Raw genomic sequence first — 19,371 nt, forward strand, 5'->3', positions numbered from 1 at the left:
TCCTTGTGGTGTCCTGTGGGGGGTGCTGTCTGGGAGTATGGGGTCCGGGGTTCGTTGCTAAGGGCTGTCCGGTCCCTGTATGACCGGAGCAGGAGCTGTGTTCGCATTGCCGGCAGTAAGTCAGACCTGTTCCCGGTGCATGTTGGACTCTGATAGGGCTGCCTTTTGTCACCGGTTCTGTTCATTGTTTTTATGGACAGAATTTCTAGGCGCAGTCAGGTGACCACAGGATCTTATCTCTGCTGTTCGAAGATGATGTTGTTCTGTTGGCTTCATCAAACCAGGACCTGCAATGTGCACTGGGGCAGGTTGCAGCCGAGTGTGAAGTGAGTGTGAAGTGGCTGGGATGAAGCTCTTCCAAGTCCAAGGCCATGGTTCTCGACCGGAAAAAGGTGGCTTGTCCTCTCCGGGTGGGTGGAGAGTTCCTGCCTCATGTGGACGAGTTCAAGTATCTCGGGGTCTTGTTCACGAGTGAGGGAAGGACAGAATGTGAGATTGACAGCGTCTGCAGTGATGCGGTCGCTGTATTGGACCGCTGTGGTGAAGAGGGAGCTGAGCCGAAAGGCAAAGATCTCGATTTACCGGTCAATCTACGTTCCTACTCTCACCTATGGTCATGAGCTCTGGTTAATGACCGAAAGGACAAGATCGCGGATACAAGCGCTCGAAATGCGTTTCCTCTGCAGGGTGGCTTGGTGCTCCCATAGAGATAGGGTGAGGAGCTCAATCACACGGGAGAAGCTTGAAGTAGAGCCGCAGTCCCTCCACAGCCAGCCAGAGGAGCCAGCTGAGGTGGCTCGGGCATCTGTTCCGGATGCCTCCTGGGCGCCTCCCTGGAGAGGTGTTCCTGGCACGTCCCACCGGAAGGAGGCCCCGGGGAAGACCTAGGACACGCTGGAGGGACTATGTCTCCTGGCTGGCCTGGGAACACCTCGGGATCCGCCCGAAGGAGCTGGAGGAAGTGTGTGTGGAGAGGGAAGTCTGAGAGGCCCTGCTCAGACTGCTGCCCCCGCGACAAGGCCCCAGATAAGCAGAAGAAAATGGAATGGAATGATTTTGATCATGGGTCATATGCGGGTGACAAATTTCTCTAATCAAAGGGTAGTGCTGGGGCAGTCAAATATACATTACACTTATGCAGAGAAATTGTACCTAGCAAGCCTGGCTAATGTTTCTCACCATGGTTTAATCCAAGTATTCTCTCTATCTCATTAATTTTACAGTTTCAACAAAGTCCAGTCACTTCATATTGATGCTCTGTTTATTTTTTACTCATTTTATTTTCCAGGGAAGCCCCACATTGTGAACTCCTCTGGCTGTGTGTATAACGGGGAGGTCCTGAGGTGTGTGTGCGTGCGTGCGTGTGTGTGTGTGTGTGACTCGGGCCTCTCCTGTCCCCTCTGTCACATGGACTCTGCTCCAGGACCAGTCTGAGTACTCACTGGTTACCGTGGTGACAGGAGACACAGTCAACAGCAGCTTCGTCCTCAGAGGGAGAGGACTCAACAGAACACAAGTCCAATGTGTGAGAGCAGCAACAGAGCAGGACACGTCCAGGAGGATTTCACACCCTCCATCATCACTGACACAGCAAACCCCTCAGGTATGCAGCTTTGTTGTTTTTAAAGGAGTAATGTTATGCAAAAAGTAACAGTTTTCTTAACAAGAACATAAAGTTGCATTTAGGCAAGGCAAGGCAAGGTAAGTTTATTTGTATAGCACAATTCGTACACAAAGTAATTCAAAGTGCTTTACAGAATAAGAAATACATTCAAATCATAATAAAAACAAATCAAAAACATAAATAATCATGAAGATTAAAATTAAAAAAGAGAGACATAAATTGGAGAGAAGAGTGCGGAATGAAAATCTTTCAGTTATTTGCACAGTTAAACAGAAATGTTTTGAGCCTGGCTTTAAACAGCATCACAGAAGAGTCTGTCTCACATGTTCAGGAAGACTGTTCCAGGTTTTAGCTGCATGAACCTGAAACGCTGACTCCCCTTGTTTAGTCGTGACTCTGGGCACCAGCAGGAGGCCGGTCCCTGAGCTCCTCAGAGTGCGAGATGGTTCATATGACACTAACATGTCACAGATGTACTTTGGTGCTCAGCCATGGAGAGACTTGTACACAAGCAGAGCTGCTTTAAAGTCTATTCTCTGAGGCACAGGAAGCCAGTGCAGAGACCTGAGCACAGGACTTATGTGCTCGTACTTCCTAGTTCGAGTAAGGACCCGAGCTGCAGCGTTCTGGATGTTCTGCAGCGTCTCACAGCTCGTTTGGAGAGACCAGTGAGCAGACCATTACAGTAGTCTAACCTACTGGAGACAAACGCATGGATAAGTTTCTCCAAGTCTGTTTTAGACAGTAAACTTTTGATTTTCGCTATGTTTTTTAGATGGTAAAAGGCTGCAGATGTTATTGATTTTATGTGGACTGTTAAAGTTCAAGTCTGAGTCCATTATTACCCCTAGATTTCTTGCCTGATTTGAAGGTTTTAGAGAGAGAGACTGGAGGTGACTGCTGACACTGTCCCTTTGTTTCTGTGGACCAAACACTATGACTTCAGTCTTGTCAGAGTTTAGCTGGAGAAAGTTGTTTTGCATCCACACACTGATCTGTTGGATGCAGTGACCAAGTGACTCCACTGGTCCATAGTCTCCTGCTGCCAGAGAGACGTAGATCTGAGTGTCATCTGCATAATTGTGGTAGGACACGTTATTGCTGCTTATTAACTGGCCTAATGGCAGCATGTAGAGATTGAACAACAGGGGGCCCAGGATTGACCCCTGAGGCACCCCACAGGTCAGGGCCATGTGATCTGAGACACAGTTTCCAATTTCAACAAAATACTTCCTGTCTTCTAGATAGGACTTGAACCAGTTTAGTGCAGTACCAGAGATGCCCACCCAGTCCTCTAGTCTCTGTAAGAGGATCCCATGATCGACAGTGTCAAAAGCAGCACTCAGATCTAACAGGATCAAGACTGAGACTTTGCCTGCATCAGTGTTCAGGCGGATGTCATTTGTCACCTTGATAAGAGCAGTCTCAGTGCTGTGGTGGGCTCTAAAACCTGACTGGAAAACATCAAAGGAGTTGTTCATTTGGAGAAAGTTCGTAAGCTGTTGGTAAACAGCTTTTTCAAGGACTTTGCCAAAAAACGGCAGATTTGAGATGGGTCGGAAATTGTTCAGTACTGTGGCATCAAGACTGCTCTTCTTTAGGAGAGGCTTAATGACCGCAGTTTTCAACACGTTTGGGAATGTTCCAGATTGAAGTGACATGTTAACTATGTGAGTGAGTGGTGAAAGTAAACTGTTGAGGACAGACTTTAGAAATCTAGTGGGTAACATGTCCAGGCAGCAAGTAGATGAACTCAGACTGGTAACAATCTCTAAAACAGTTTTGTCAGTTACAGGTGCAAAGTGATTCAGCTCTAAGTGTCTCTGTGGCTGCATGCTTGTTATTTGTGTTGTGGAATTGATGGCATTTTTGATGCCCTGAACTTTGTCATTAAAGAAAACTGCAAACTCATTACATTTAGATGTGGAAATTAGTTCTAATGGCAGTGGAGCTGGAGGGTTTGTTAATCTGTTCACTGTTGCAAACAGGACACGGGAGTTGTTACTGCAATTACCAATAATGTCCGAAAAATACTTCTCTCTTGTTTTACTCAAAGTGTAGTTGTACATATGCATAGTTCCTCTGTAAATCTCATAATGAACCTGGAGGTTTGACTTGCGCCATTTCCGCTTTAATGAAGCATTTAGCTTCATTAAATTTTCTCAGGGTTGTTGTGTTACAGGTAGAAATCTTGAGCAGTTTTAAGTCCATAAATGAGGGCGGGCTTTTAGATTGATTGGTCGATGGTGTGTTAGTAAATTTCTGTAAAGTAGACAACTTATTGGATGTACATAATAAGGATTTATATGGGACAACAGCATAAAGGAGGAGTGAGTTAGCTGAAGATCTGGTGTTATTTGGTATTAATATATAAAAGGATATTAAGGAAGATTTCTTCCAGTGGCAAAAACTGTCGTTGTGTCCTTAGGCAAGACACTTCACCCACATTGCCTAGTATGAAAGTGGTGTATGCGTGAGTGATAGTGGTGGTCGGAGGGGCCGATGGCGCATATTGGCAGCCTCGCTTCCGTTGGTCTACTCCAGGGCAGCTGTGGCTACAATAGTAGCTTACCACCACTGAGTGTGGAGTGACTGAATAATGAACTGTGAAGCGCTTTGGGTATCTTGAAAGGCACTATATAAATGCAATCAATCAATCATTTAAAACATGGACAGTGCACAGAAAACAATAATCTCAGAGAGAAAATATGGTCTGTGCCAGATTTAGCTACAAGATACTTTTCATCTACAGTCCTTAGGCAGGTACAAAAGACATTAAAGAGACTTTACACAAAACCACTTCTAACAACATCATCGTGTCTCCTTAAAATAACCACTGTCCAATTTATCATTAAACATTTAAAACTGTCAAAATTCATTAAATATCTATAATTTCAAATTTCATCATTATCTTCTAAAAAATACTCAAATGTATGTGTATCAATATCCTTTAAAATGTATGATTATCAAATTCATCAGAATTATTATCCTCTAAAACACTTTTTCCCAAAGACTGGGTCCTGACCCTCAGGGGGGTCTCGAAGGATTCTTTTTGGGTCGCCTTATCACGATCTGCATGTAGGTCTGAAATATACAGTTCTGACACATGAGAGAGTGCGTGAAATTCCTGTCCTCAGTAGGGCCAGTATTTCCAAGCTTATTTCTTTCATTACTACATTTTTGTGTGGCATTGGCATTTTCTGTGCTCATAAAAAAAACAAAGCACAAAATCAGACTGAATGCTGTGCCTGATATGCGTGTTGCGCTTTCCTCTTGCACCCTGGACAGGAATGCGCTACAAAAACGCAGACAGGCCCACCTATCTCATTAGAGTTGAAATGTTAAGTTAATGTTTTGTATAATTTATCTTTTTGTAATTATTTTATTGACTATTTTGTTCCAATATTGCTGGTTCCACTGAATGTTGAAAAGAAAAAGAAATGGGCTATGTGTAATGTCCAAATAGGCGACTTATGGATCCTTTTATTACTGGTTCAATTATTGTTTTTCATTGTTTAAAACTTGAGTAATACTAATTGTTCAGACCCATATGGAAAAAAAAAAACTGAAAAAAAAAATTAAGAATTTACCACTGTCTTGGTAGTAAATCTTTATATAAGGTTGATATGTGCCATGTACTGTATGGTTTACTCCTGAAAGTGGCTCCTTTTGCATTTTTCTCATACAACTACATTATGAAAAACTAGTAAAGATAAAGTGAGCATTTTGCATGGCATTTACAGGTATTGTGCATGATAAACTACATTTTCTTTGTATGTTCCATGTAATGTTTGTATTCTTTAATTATATGTTTATATATAAAAATATATATATAAAAAAACTGAGAGTGGGGATTTGAACCCAGGTGACCCATGTAAAAGCCTAGTGACTTACCAACTGAGCTAACCAGCAGCTACCTTGAAGGAGAACAATAGGAGATGTTGAGGACAGTTACAAGTACCTTGAAGAGGCAAAAAGGAAAGTGGCTACAGCCAAATACCTGCAAAGAGTGAGACAAGTCCTAAGAAGCAGCTCAATGGCAAGAATAAGGCGCAGGCAATAAACAGCTACGCCCTGCCAATGATCAGATACCCAGGAATCATAAGTTGGCCAAAGGAGGAGATACAGGCCACAGATGTTAAGACATGAAAGCTCCTGACCATGCATGGAGAGTTTCATCACAAATCCAGCACCCTGAGACTGTACGCAGGCCGGAAGTATGGAAGGAGGCCGAGGACTAGTGAGTGTGGGAACCACTGTCCAGGATGAAACATCCAAGCTCCTTGAGTACATCAAGGACAAGACCCCGACAGATGAGGTGCTCAGAGAATGTCTCAGACAGTGGGGTCCAGAGGAAGAGGTGCTGGAGGGACCATCATGGCAGGACAAGCCCCTACATGGGGCGAACCACCAGAACATAACTGAAGTGGCTGATATCAAGAAATCCTACCAATGGCTTGAGAGGGCTGGTCTGAAGGACAGCACAGAGGCACTGATCCTGGCTGCTCAGGAGCAGGCCCTGGGCACTCGAGCAATAGAGGCCCAGATCTACCACACCAGACAAGACCCACAGTGTCGACTGTGCAAAGAGGCTCCTGAGATAATCCAGCACAGAACTACAGGGTATAAGATGCTGGCAGGGAAATCATACATGGAGTGACATAACTAAGTGGCGGGCATAATGTACAGAAACATCTGTTCACTATGCCTGCATCTGTGGGATTAGTGTCATATTCAGCCCTTGCAGGTTACAAAGTTTTATATGTTTCATGCTGCTCATATTTATCAAAGATCTTGCAACTGTTTTCACTGTCATATACAAATCTTTTAGCATTCAGATAAAACATGTTAAAATGGTGTATAATTTGTCTATACCTTTTCCATATGAGGAGAGACACAATCACTTAACAATAAAATATCCTCATTAATGTTCAATAATGGTCACATCTACCTTTATTTTGTGATTTACACATAACATGTGTTAACTTGGCTCATGGAGGTTTGTGACTTTTAAAATATGGGTCCTCAGAAAAAAAAAAAAGTTTGAGAAACACTGCTCTAAAATATAATCCAGCAACAACATGACCAATAAGACAAATGTCAGTCAAACACAATACTCATGAGTCACAGGTTTCTCCATAAACAGTTGTTTTTGCTTGAATAAGTTGTGGCCTTGTCAGTGAAGTCTGGGTTAGATACATAGAGATACGTAATGTTTTAAGAGTTTTTACCACACTCTCTTCTTAGTTGATTAATTGATTTGCAGGGCATGTCTGTTGTCGACCAAGAATTCCTTTAGTCACTACAGCCCTACCATAAATCATCTCCAGACGCATTCAAATAATATCTGCCTTCAAACTGCATTCATTAAAACTGTGTACTCACATTAAAAGTGCATTCTGTAACTTTCCCGGTAGAAGATCCATCAAATGCTTTTCTCCATGGAGATGTTATTGCTTCGTCTGGAATGTTTTACATTAGGGGAGCTGTTAAGGACCAAAAAAGTGCCCAATTGTTCACTTTTATATTACAAGCATGAAACTTTGCCAGATTATTAACATCCCTAGAACCAACATTTCTGGATATGGAACCAAGCTTAAGTCAACCCTGGAGCCGAGTACTGCGCATGTCATAAAATGGCTGACATGTAAACGAGACTGAGAACTAAATTAATGCTTAAACCACCTTTTTTGGACAATAATGTTAAATTATCACATAGGTTATAAATAAGAATATGTATTCTCAAGATACTAGTTACTGCAAAAATGGTTTTCAATGCTGTTTTTAAAGTGAAAGTAAACATTAAATGATGAAAAATATTTGCGACTAAACTAATGGTGTTTTTTCTAAAGGTGCATTGTGTAACTTTTCTAGTCGCCATGGAGATGTTTTTGCTTCGTCTGGAATGTTTCTATCTTCATGGAGACTAAACCAGACCAAGTTACAGGTCAGATCTGTGGAGAGGCAACCCCGCCCACAGTCAGAATGCCTGTTTTTTTAAAGTATTTTTGAGCTATAAAATCGCCTGTAACGGAATAAATGTAAGGTAGATCTGTTTAATGTCATACTGTGGAACATTCCAGGCAGAGCAATGACATATCCATAGAAAAAAGTTACATAGTGCAGGTTTAACATATTAGGGAATGTTCATGATTATTTAAACGTATTTTTCCCCATAGTAATTCCCCAGGCTGATAACAATACAAAGAAAGTATGTTTTTTTATGTGTTTGCAGTTACTCCTGAGCAAATAATCCAGACTGTCTCCAAGCTTGAAGTCATAATTGGCTTTCTAAGTGGGTTTCTACTGGCAGCTGTTCTGTGCTGTTTGGTCTTCAAATGCCACAGGTACAGTAACAGTAACTCGTGAATGTAGAGAGCCTTTTTCCTCATAAATACTAACAAGTCTTTTATTTTCAGGAGGAAACAGAACAATGATTTACAAGCTGGTGATATGACTGAGACTTTGGAAATGGTGAATGACCAGGAGGAACCAGAGGTAATTTTTTTTTAGTTTTTTTTTGTTTTTGTTTTTTGTTTTAATTTGTCATAGCAGAACCTAAATAGCATTTAATATTTTTGTTTTTGGGATGTTAACAATCTTTTGAAGGCATGCAAAGTTTTGATGCAGTCGCCCTGTTATTAGGAATCAGAAGTTTGATGGGAGCTAGTGGAGATTGACAGAGGGAGTTCAAGTCATGTATGATTCGAAACCAGTTTATGACGTGTTTATGTTTTTTTTTTTTTTTTTTTTTTTTTTTTTTGTGGAATTGTGTTTACATAAAAACACAGGACCAGCTCTTTATTTTCTAGAGTTTATGTGAGTTTGTACATTTTGGTCCACGATTGCTTTTTAGATCTACCAGCACCCCTAATAGAATGGGTTTTGTACTCTATGAAAAAGGATGTCCTCAGGAGCTGATTAATGTTCAATAGGCTATTACTTCTTCCTATAATGGCTATTCTGAGGGGAGTTTCATGGTCCATGTACTGTTCATTATTTTGAATTTCAATTAAGAACAAAAAAACAATAAAACGGGAAATGTTTTTTACTGTCAAAAGAAAAAAAAATAAAAATTTAAAAAATGATTTCGACCTGTATTTCCAATATTTCATTTCAAAAAAAGTTCTGCTGCTAGAGGGACTTACCTGAAAAATCCTTGCAATTTCATAGACAAACATTTCCTCTTCTTTTATAGCGATGCATTTACTTCCGTGTACTAGAAAATAATTGTCATGACGACAAATGGGAAGCAGCGATAAACTCTCCTTTGTTCAGTTGATACCATAGAACTATAAAAAAAAAAAAAAGTTTTTATTATAGATCCACGGTTGACACTGTAGCAGTACTCCCAGGTCATATAAATCAGAGACAATAAAATATCAAAATTGAAATAGGCACAGAGACTGTTTTTTGATTAGTGTTATCTGAAATAAACTTCAAATTAAATATTGAAAATAGAGGTCAAAATCGTTTTTTTTTTTTTTTTTATGTTGTTGTTTTTTGACACTAAAACAGAAAAATTTAAATAACAAACTGTTTCCCATGTTATTGTTTTTCATTCTTAATTGAAATTCAAAAGAGCGGATGGTACACGGACCTTTCACACCTGCGAGTTCGGTTAGTTTGAGCTGTTGTGGTGAGGATATATAAATGGACATAGCTAACGCGCTAGTCTCCGTGTTGTATGTAGGAAGTTCGCATACAGGCGCTTCAGACTCCTACTGATCCTGGCTCCCATTGACTTACATTGGAACACTGTCACACCATTAAAAAACTCCAATTCATAATATAATATATAATAATGTACCTGATCTTTTAATAACAGTCTGAACGATACAGATCCGATTTTTTCAAATGCGACCCAGGACACTTGAATATGTGCTCCTGAAACCGATACATACCTGATCTTTTGACATGTGACTTCAGTCTGAACGTCCAAAGTGTTTTCATCCACCTACACGTTATCAACAAACCACAAACGTCACTATTCTGCACTGAAGTAGGCGAAAATTGTTAATGAACTCCATGTCACTGACCACTCTTGGCTACATTTGTGCACCCACACGTTCCTTTCAACGGACGTTGCTGCCGCTGTCCCACAAAATGCCATGGCCAAAAACCTTGTCCTTCTCCTTCTCAATCTCCTCCTTAAAACAAGTAAGTTGTTCATGTTCTGGCTCCAGTACAAAAGAAACTTTTAAAACCGCCAAGTGCTCAATGCTCACGTTTACTTCCGTAAACACAGATCACGCTTGCTGCAGTTCACATCATCGTGTCGTCCATTGCGCATGCGGGACACTTTCGTGTTTTTTTATGTTCACACTGGAGTCACATACAAGTCGCATTTAATTGGAAATGTGAACGACCTCGCAAAAAATCTGATTTCACAAAAAAATTGGAATTGAGCGTTAAGCGCTGCAGTCTGAACGTAGCCTTTGTCTCCTGCTCTGATTCCTCGTCAGCTGCCCCCAATGGTCCAGTGTGCAGTGCATATGTCAGTTATGTTTGTAAAATCTGATACATCTTAACTTTTGCTGACAAGTACTAGACTGGGTAGGGATCTTTCCTTTGGCAAATGAGCAAGCCGCACTATTTGCGAAGGAGCGGCATGTCAGGCGAGGGATATATTATATTTTCTCTTGATTCGGTTTGTTTCAGCTGAAGTTTGGCGAGACTTTAGTCCCCATTAGAAGAAGTTAACTGACCTGCATGGAGTTGGTCCCCCATCAAACACAAACCAGGGGTGTAGTGGGTGTGATACGTGAGGGTATGCCGTCCACCCACTTCTCCTGATGTGTGATATAAAAATGTAACAAATACAAAATAGCTACAACTTAAATGTCAAACTGGAGCTATTATCAATGGTGAAAACAACCTGCATAAGCTCAAGATCTGTAGTACTGTCCTATACTGACCTGAGACATGAGGGGATCAGGACTGAACCAGGACTGAACCAGGAAGACTAAACCAGGACTAAACCAGGTCTAAACCAGAACTGAACCAAAACTGAACCAGGACTGAGTGTTCGGATGGGTCCGGAGGGGCGCCCGTGTAGTCAGGTGACCGCAGGAGGAAGGACCGGCGCAGAGCTCCACACCCCAGGGGCTCAGTGCAACTGTAGCCCGAATGCACTTTGCATACACCCTGCTCCACGGGCTCAGGGTTCTCCTTTTCTCTCTCAAGTCCAAGATCAGTCCTGGTTTAGTCCTGTTTTAGACCTGGGTTTAGTCCTGATCCAGTTTTGGTTCAGTTCTGGTTTAGTCCTGGTTCATGTGTTGTAGCCTATGATTTATGTCTTGTAGGTAATTATGAATGGCATTAATGTTAATGACATGATTCTGCATCATTTTGAGTAAAAAAAAAACAACAAATATTACAGATTTTTACTGGGCTGGCAGTATTCATCAAATCGATGATGTTATGAATTGCATACCCCCACTTAAAAAAATCTCCACTACTGACGCAAACCTACACAAAAACTATGTAAATCATTTGTGCTTCGTTTGTGCTGCAAAAAGTTTTGCTTGTGCTGGTTTAGTTTTTGAGATATTAATGACTTCTTTATTGGTTAAATTGAGGTCATCCCCCCAGGAATCTTAAAAAATGCTCTAAAACAGCCCAAAATCGTTTGTGCTTTATTTGTGCTGTTTTGTACTGCGAAAGGTTTTGTTTATGCTATTGTGGTTCTTAATATATTAGCTATTATGGTTTTGTTATTGTTATATTATTATTATTATTATTATTATTATTATTATTATTATTGTTATTATTATTATGTTAAAATGTGCAAAAAAATTGCAAACTATTACATAAATTCTTTTTTTTCTTTTTTTCTGCTGATTACATTACATGATTTTCTGCCCCATGTCACTTCTGTCCAGGGGTGGAATAATAGTTAATATCTTAAGAACCATAATAGCACAAATAAAAGCATCACAAAACAGCACAAACGAAACACAAACGATTGATGCCATTTTGGGCCATTTAAAGCATTTTTAAGCTTCCTGGGGGCTAACTGACCCAAATTTGACCTGAAAATCATTAATATTTGAAAAACTAAAGCAGCACAAACAAAACTTTTTTTGCAGCACAAACAAAGCACAAACGATTGACATAGTTTTTGTGTAGGTTTGCATTTGATGGAGGGGAAATTTTCACATAGTTAATTAACCAAACTAAAGTGCCCTGAATCAACTTTACCTAGTTGAATAAGGTATAGATCTAATAGATTTTCTCTACAAACTACATTGTGTCTTTTGTTACTGGTTCTGTTTGGCTTTTCAAAGGCTTTCACTACAACAGAATGTAAGGGTAGTCTGAGATAAGCTTTAATGATGCCTTCTTTGAGTTTTGTGTTTAAAAAGCATTTACATACGAATGTTTTTTTATTCTTTTGTAATTCACAGCTCAACTATGACACTGCAGAACTGTCCAAAGCTGACACTGAACCAGCAGAATTACATTACGCAAGCATCAACTTCTCTGCTATAACACCAACAAAACAGAGGAAGAGAGGAGAAGATGAGACAACCAAGACTGAGTATGCAGAAATCAAAAGAGAAACAACTGAGCCGAGGCAAGACATGGATGAAGTGAGCGAAGAAATCTCAGAGGACAAAGAGGAGACGGCCATGATGAAAGAAAGTGTCCCAGAGCAGCAAGAAGAAGTTTATTCTAATGTGAAGGAAATCATGGATGATGAGTGAAGTGCATTTGAATATACAGATGTGGACAAAATTGTTGGTACCTGTCTGGCAATGAAAGAAAAATCAACAATTATCACTGAAATAACTTGAAACTGATAAAAGTGATAATACATATCACACATAAATCATGTGGTTAAATAGAATCATTAAGAAAAACAAAGTAATGAAACTGGCCTGGACAAAAATGATGGTACCCTTAACTTAATATTTCCCACACCACGTGAGCAAACTGCTCTAGTTGTCTCAGGTTTGAAGGACAGCATGTTTCAGCTCATTTCACAGATGTTCAATAGAATTGGGGATCTTGGCTCAAAGAAGACCATTTCAGAACAGTCCAGTGTTTTGTTCTTATCCATTCTTGGGTGTTTTTAGCTGTATGTTCTGGGTCATTATCCTGTTGGAAGACCCATGACCTACAACTGAGACCAAGCTTTCTGACACTAGGCAACACATTTCGTTCAAAAATACCTTGATAGTTTTGAGATTTCATTGTACCATGCACAGATTCAAGACACCTTGTGCCAGATGCAGCAAAACAGCCCCAAAACAAAACCAAGCCTCCTCCGTGCTTCACAGTGGGGACAGTGTTCTTTTCTTAGTGTGCTTCATTTTTGCATCTGTGAACATAGAGCTGATGTGTCTTGCCAAAGAGCTGCAGTTTTGTCTCATCTGTCCAAAGGACATTCTCCCAGAAGCTTTGTGGCTTGTTAATATGCACTGTAGCAAATTCCAGTCACACTTTTTTATGATTTGCTCTCAGCAGTGGTGTCCTCACATGAAGTCCACTTTGGCTCAAACTGTGACAGATGGTGCGATCTGACACTGATGTACCTTGCCTTTCAAGTTCACATTTAATTTTTCTGGAGATTGTTCTGGGCTCTTCGAATACCAGTTGTATGATCCGCCTCTTCAATTTGTCATCAGTTTTCCTCTTGCAGCCGTGTCCAGGGAGGTTGACCTTAAACTACTGAAGAACATGTGTAATTGTAATCGCAGGAACATCACGTTGCTTGGAGATGGTCTTATTGTGTTTATCTTTATCCTGCTTGTCTATCATTTTCTTTCTAGTCTCCTGACACAGTTCTCTTCTCTTTCTTTGGTCCATGTTCAGTGTTGTCTCCATCATGTCTCCAAACAGCACAATGACACATGTCGCCCTTTAAACAGACAGACTGACTGAGGACAAGTTTGAAGACACCTGTGATGCAGATTAGAGGACACACCTAAGTTTAACATGTCCTATTGTCCAATTATTTACATTATTTATCTATTCTAGGGGTACCATCATTTTTGTCCAGGTCATTTTCATTAGTTTGTTTAAAATGATTCCACTGAACAACAATTCAAAAACAGTGTCTGATTTTCACTGGTTATTTTTCTGTATTTTTTTTTTTATTTTATTTAATATTGCTTTTCTCAGTTTCAAGTTATTTCAGTCACCATTGCTGATTTTTCTTTCATTACCAGAGGGGTAGATTTAGTCAAATTTTTCAAGGGAAAAAAAGTTGTGTTATAGATGAATGATGTGGATATAGAAGTTATCCTTTACTGGTTCCCTTCTTTCATGTATTTGGAGTATTTATTCTGTAAATAAAATACATTTACACATTTTCCTGTCTGCAACATTATCACATTTAAAGAGCTCATATTACACTATTTTATGATCTGTTATAATGTTCTTTCTTCATCACAAACAGACATGGAGTTGTGTTTTGTTACATTCACACATTTTATACACAAACTCGCATTTTTAAACTGCAGTTCATCTCTCAAACAGAAAACACTCTGTTCCACCTTGGGATGTCATGTGGTAATACAGGAAGTGCTCCACTGTGCTTAAACTCCATTCACATTCACTAGAATTATTTGGATAATTTCAGACTTAGAATTGCCAATCTTTACCACTCCATGACATCACAAGGTGGAACAGAGCATTTTGAGCTGTGGAGATGTAAACAGACTAATAATACAGGATTACTCAAACATGTGAATGAAACAAAACACAACTCTGAGTATGGTTTTGAGGAGGTAACTGCATTATAACATGACGTAAGTTCACAAGAGTCAGTTTTGCATAATACAGGACCTTTAACACTGGCATGTTCAAAGATTTTAAATGTAGAACTGCATAGGACAATACAGTGCATCATTCAGATGTCTATTTTTATTGAGGCAGTGGCCATAATTTTTATTTATTTATTTATTTTTATTTATTTATTTATTTCGGTCACAGGTATATTTTGACATAAATTCATAAACAGTCATATTTAACATATACAGACCGAAAAGGTGCAGGCTGAAGCTTAAGCTTATTATGCCTACCCTTTATTCCTTTGTCAGAGCTTCATCTTGACACCAGTTCATCTTCATAAATACAGCAGGAAGAAACAAGCTAATCAGTAACAGAACAACAAAGTATTACAGCACAAACTAAGTCTCATATTTCATGTATCTGTCCAGAGTTAAACATTTAAACTTCTTTATGAAGTGAAAGAAAGTGGTGCACAATTTTAGGTTTTCTGTACAGTTGTTCCAGAGCTCCGCCCCTTTAACAGATTTACAAAATTTCATAATGTTTGTTCTGATTTTCTTTTTAATAAACATGGTCGTGCCTCTGAGCTCATATCGGCTCTTTCGGATTTTGAACATGTTCTGTAACGATTTCGACAGGAGATTGTTGTTTACTTTGAACATGATTTTAAGAGTGTACAGGCCGACTAAATCGTAAAATTTCAGCGTTTGAAGGTTTATAAATAATGCATTGGTTGGTTCGTTATAAGTTGATAATGTGATTGCCCTTATTGCCTTTTTTTGTAGGGTAAAGATTGGCTTTGTATTCGTCTTATATGTATTGCCCCAAATCTCAATACCGTAGGTTATGTAGGGCATTACCAGCGAGTTATATATAATAAAAAGACTGTTTTTATCTAGGGTATATCTATATTTATATATAATTGCGATCACTTTGGATAGTTTGTTCCTAATTGTATTTATGTGTGATTTCCAGTTTAAATTATGATCTATGGTTATTCCTAAAAATTTATTTTGAAAGACTCTTTCTAGTGGTGTATTATTGAGCATAATTTGTACATGATTTTGTACTTTTCGCTTTGCAAATACCATAAATTTAGTTTTTTCTATGTTTAGCGATAATTTATTCATATCAAACCAAACTTTAATTTTCTGCAGCTCCCTCTCCACCATTTGAAAAAGCTGCCTTTGGTCTTCACCTGAGCAGTAGAGGGTGGTATCATCTGCGAAGAGCACATAATTGAACATTTTTGATGCCGAACATAAATCATTTATATACATAATAAATAGTTTTGGCCCAAGCGTCGAGCCCTGTGGAATTCCACAATTTACTTTCAACAATACAGATTTTTTATTATTTATTTCAACATACTGGTATCGGTTTTGTAGATAGCTTTGTAGCCAGGCATGCACAGGTCCTCGCAGTCCATATCTTTCTAATTTTTGCAATAATATATTATGATCGAGGGTATCAAAAGCCTTCTTAAGGTCAATAAAGATACCCACACTGTATTTCTTTGAATCAATTGCTGTAGATACATTTTTCTACCAATTCCATAACAGCCATTGAGGTGGAACGATTTTTCCTGAATCCATATTGATGGTCACTTAAGAGCTCATATTTTTCTATGAATTTATCTAATCGATGAACAAATATTTTTTCTATTATTTTTGAGAATTGAGAGAGTATTGAAATTGGTCTATAGTTTGAAAATATATTTTTTTCCCCATTTTTGTATACTGGAAACACTCTTGCTATTTTCATTTTATCTGGAAATTTGCCCATTTTAAATGACTGATTACATATATGTGTCAGTGGATCTGCTATGAGCTCTATTGTTTTCTTGATTAGGTTCATGTCTAGGCCAGCTGCATCTTTGGATGTTTTTGGTTTGAATTGTTACTATTTTAACTATCTCATTTTCATTTGTAGGATTCATATAGAAGGAGTTTGGATTTCTACAGACTGTATTACATGGAAGAGAGTTCCTGTGCATTTCTATAGATTTTGCCAAGTTATTACCCACATTAACAAAATACTGATTGAACCCATCTACAATCTCTTTTATAGTTTCGAGTCTGGTATTATTATGTGTAAAGTGGTTTGGGATATCATGTTTTTTGTCTCTTATTTCCATAATACTGTTTATCACTTTCCATGTTCCTTTTATATTTTCCCTTTGCTCTTGAAGTAATTTGTGAAAGTAGTTCTTTTTACAACTTCTCAGGATGCTTATCAATTTATTTTTATACTTTTTATATTTAATTTCAGATTTCTTTGTTCTGAGTTGGATAAATCTTTTATATACTAAATTTTTTTTCTTGCATGCATTTTCTAGTCCTTTCGTTATCCAAGGCTTTCTAACACAGTTTTGATTTTCATTTACTTTTTGCAATGGGCAGTTTTTTTCATATAGTTTGATATATTTACACAAGAAGGTTTCATAGGCATCACTGGGATCAGTCTGATTGTACACATCATTCCAGCTAAGTTTGTTTAAGTCCTCCTTAAAATTATTTAAAGACTGGGGTGTTAATCGTCTTATGAATTTGTATGATTTTGATTTGTAATCATAATTCAGTTCATTACAGTTCTGAAAAACTGCAAAAACTGGAAGGTGATCACATATGTCACTAATCAGGAGTCCTCCAATTGTTTTAACTTCAATTTTACTGGAGAATATATTATCTATCAGTGTAGTAGTGTCAGTGGTAATCCTACTTGGTTTATCTATGATTGGGATGAGCATATTACAGTACATCATGTTCATGAAGTCTGCTGTTTTCTCGTGGGCAGAAGCATTCATAAGATTAATGTTAAAATCCCCACATATAATTTGTTCTTTTCCTTTGGACCCATTTGTGTTGAGCCAATCATGCATTTTTTCATTAAATTTATCTATGGGGGATCCTGGGGTTCTGTATATACATGTGACTTGCACATTTCTGGATTTTTTAAATTCGATCTCAATAGTGACACATTCTAATATATTTTCCACAGTTATTGATTTGCTTTCAACAAGTTTACAAGTTAGGGCTGAGTCCACATACAGAGCAACACCCCCACCTTTTTTATCTTTCCTGTTTACTGTAAATAAATCATATCCTGCCATTTGCACCCCAGCAAGTTTGTCATTATCCAACCAAGTTTCGGATACAGCTATGACACAAAATTTATTAAACAACTGCAATAATTCGTTCATTTTTTTTAAATATTTTTCCAGAGACTCCTGCTATTAAAATGTATAACTGAAAAGTGACCAACCATTTCCACTTTCTCTTTAAACTGTTTCTCAGTGTAATACTCACAGGTTATATCTAGATTATTATAGAAGTGTACTTCTGGGTCTAGTTCATTTTCCATTCAAGTAAATGTTATGTTCCATTGTGTATAAAGTCGTAACTTCCATCTCATGTATTCACCTGTTCTCCTTTCGGCAATGCGTAATCCGTGCGCCACGGCGTGCTCCTCACTGTTCCCAATCATATCTAAAGTCACAATGTTTGTCCAGTTCAGGATTTGATGTCGACAATCGTGATCCACAATCACTGTAGTGACAACAGTACATACTTTCCATGTTCTTTTTAGTCCGTATTTAGTCCCGTTTAATCCGTATTTAATCCAAATTAAACTTCTTCCAGTGTCCACGCACATTTTCAAAGTTAACGTAAATTCTTCAAAACTAAATGAAGTCATCTCATAAAGAGTGTAAGGAATTATCCCATTTTTGAAAAAAGAAAGAAAGATAGTCATTTATATGGGTCCAAATCTTTGAGATCTCTTATCGTGACAACTTTAGATTCTTCTGGCGTGCCGTTGAGCCGGATCTTTACTTGTCCGTTCCGTGTCCATGTGGCTTGAATTTTCTTTAGTTTTCTAAGATTCCGTGCGTCCCTGGCTATATCTGCGTTCTTTTTTGTTAAATGTTCATTCACGTACACTCCTGTGCCTTTTAGCAGCTTAGCCTGACGCAGCAGTTCCACTTTGTGCTTCCTATTGACAAAGCGCACAGCGATGGTCGGTTTTGCGTCTTTGTGTTTCTTCGGGAGCGTGTGACAAGCGGTTATGTTTTCGGGTGCAACTTTTATGTTTCTGCTTTCAAGAAATTGGATGACTTGCCTCTCCAAAGTTTGTTGCTCCTCCGGTGGCGCATCCTCGCCGCTCTCCGTTGTCATGCTCATCACTGTAGCTCTAGCATAGCTACGATGGGTAGTTTGTAATCCACTCACAATAATATCTTCCCTTCGTGTATATTGCTCCAAATCCTCGATCCTGTGCTCCAGTCCTCGGATAATTGCGTCTTTTGCCTTGATGATTTTCTTGAGTTTGGCAACTTCAGTAACAAGGGCTAGTAGCTTCTCTTGTTTCTCAGCTACTTTGCTCAACTCATCCGACATGAAGTTTAGGGATTTTTGAATGTTCTGCAGTTCTTCGTCCATAACACTTGGTTTCTTTGGTGCCATTGTTGTCTTGCTTGCTTTAATTACTTAAATTAGCAGTAATAGCAGTAGTATTGGAAAATGGTATAAATTAAGTAATGTTTAATTAACAAGAATGCAAAAGAGTAAATTAACAGAACATACTAAAATATGTACATAAAATAACCAAAACTAAGAATGACAGGATGTAGGCTGATACGAAAATGGGACACACAACAAAATTGATCAAAAGTGTCCCAAAGTAAAACCGCATAAACCCACAAACAGAATCGAGTGACAAAATAAAAAGGCACAAAACAGAATTAAACTAAACTAATCAAGTGTCTTAACACACACACAAAGTCAGACATGTACTTGTACAAACAAAGTGCTGACATGAAAGAGACACAGACACAAACAGAATGGCGGACTGGCCACAAAGGCCAGCACCCGTGTTCCAAGGACCAGACCAGAGACCTAGTCCCTCCAGTGTGTCCTGGGTTGTCCCTGGGGCCTCCTCTCTCCCATGCCCAGAACACCTCCCGAGGGAGACGCCCAGGAGGCATCAGGAACAGATGCCCGAGTCAC

The 19,371-nt window shown here is 38.9% G+C and overlaps 2 protein-coding genes across 2 annotated transcripts in view; one reads left to right on the forward strand and one right to left on the reverse strand.

Annotated features, from left to right (window-relative positions):
* Positions 1-13,944, forward strand: part of LOC110175083 (uncharacterized) — a 15,678-nt gene extending 1,734 nt beyond the window's left edge. Inside the window, exons 2-5 of the mRNA XM_055163442.1 lie at positions 1,344-1,603; positions 7,883-7,971; positions 8,044-8,122; positions 12,034-13,944. Coding sequence (XP_055019417.1) covers positions 1,344-1,603; positions 7,883-7,971; positions 8,044-8,122; positions 12,034-12,333 — 728 coding nt within the window. The 3' untranslated portion in view covers positions 12,334-13,944. The remainder of the gene's footprint in view (positions 1-1,343; positions 1,604-7,882; positions 7,972-8,043; positions 8,123-12,033) is intronic.
* On the reverse strand, positions 8,450-18,820 carry LOC129411744 (uncharacterized). The gene is made up of 2 exons (XM_055163446.1): positions 17,788-18,820; positions 8,450-8,916 (listed from the first exon to the last, which is right to left on the reverse strand). Exon 1 carries the CDS (start codon positions 18,802-18,804, stop codon positions 18,115-18,117), a length of 690 nt encoding a protein of 229 aa, XP_055019421.1. The 5' UTR covers positions 18,805-18,820; the 3' UTR covers positions 8,450-8,916; positions 17,788-18,114.
* Positions 18,821-19,371: the final 551 nt, after the last annotated feature.

This window comes from Boleophthalmus pectinirostris, unplaced genomic scaffold, assembly GCF_026225935.1.
Source record: "Boleophthalmus pectinirostris isolate CB_2022bp ecotype Guang Dong unplaced genomic scaffold, ASM2622593v1 HiC_scaffold_6, whole genome shotgun sequence".
NCBI classification, from domain to species: domain Eukaryota; kingdom Metazoa; phylum Chordata; class Actinopteri; order Gobiiformes; family Gobiidae; genus Boleophthalmus; species Boleophthalmus pectinirostris.

Excerpts from the sequence above, each read along its gene's own strand:
- LOC129411744 (XM_055163446.1), bottom strand. The coding sequence starts at position 18,804 with ATGGACGAAGAACTGCAGAACATTCAAAAATCCCTAAACTTCATGTCG.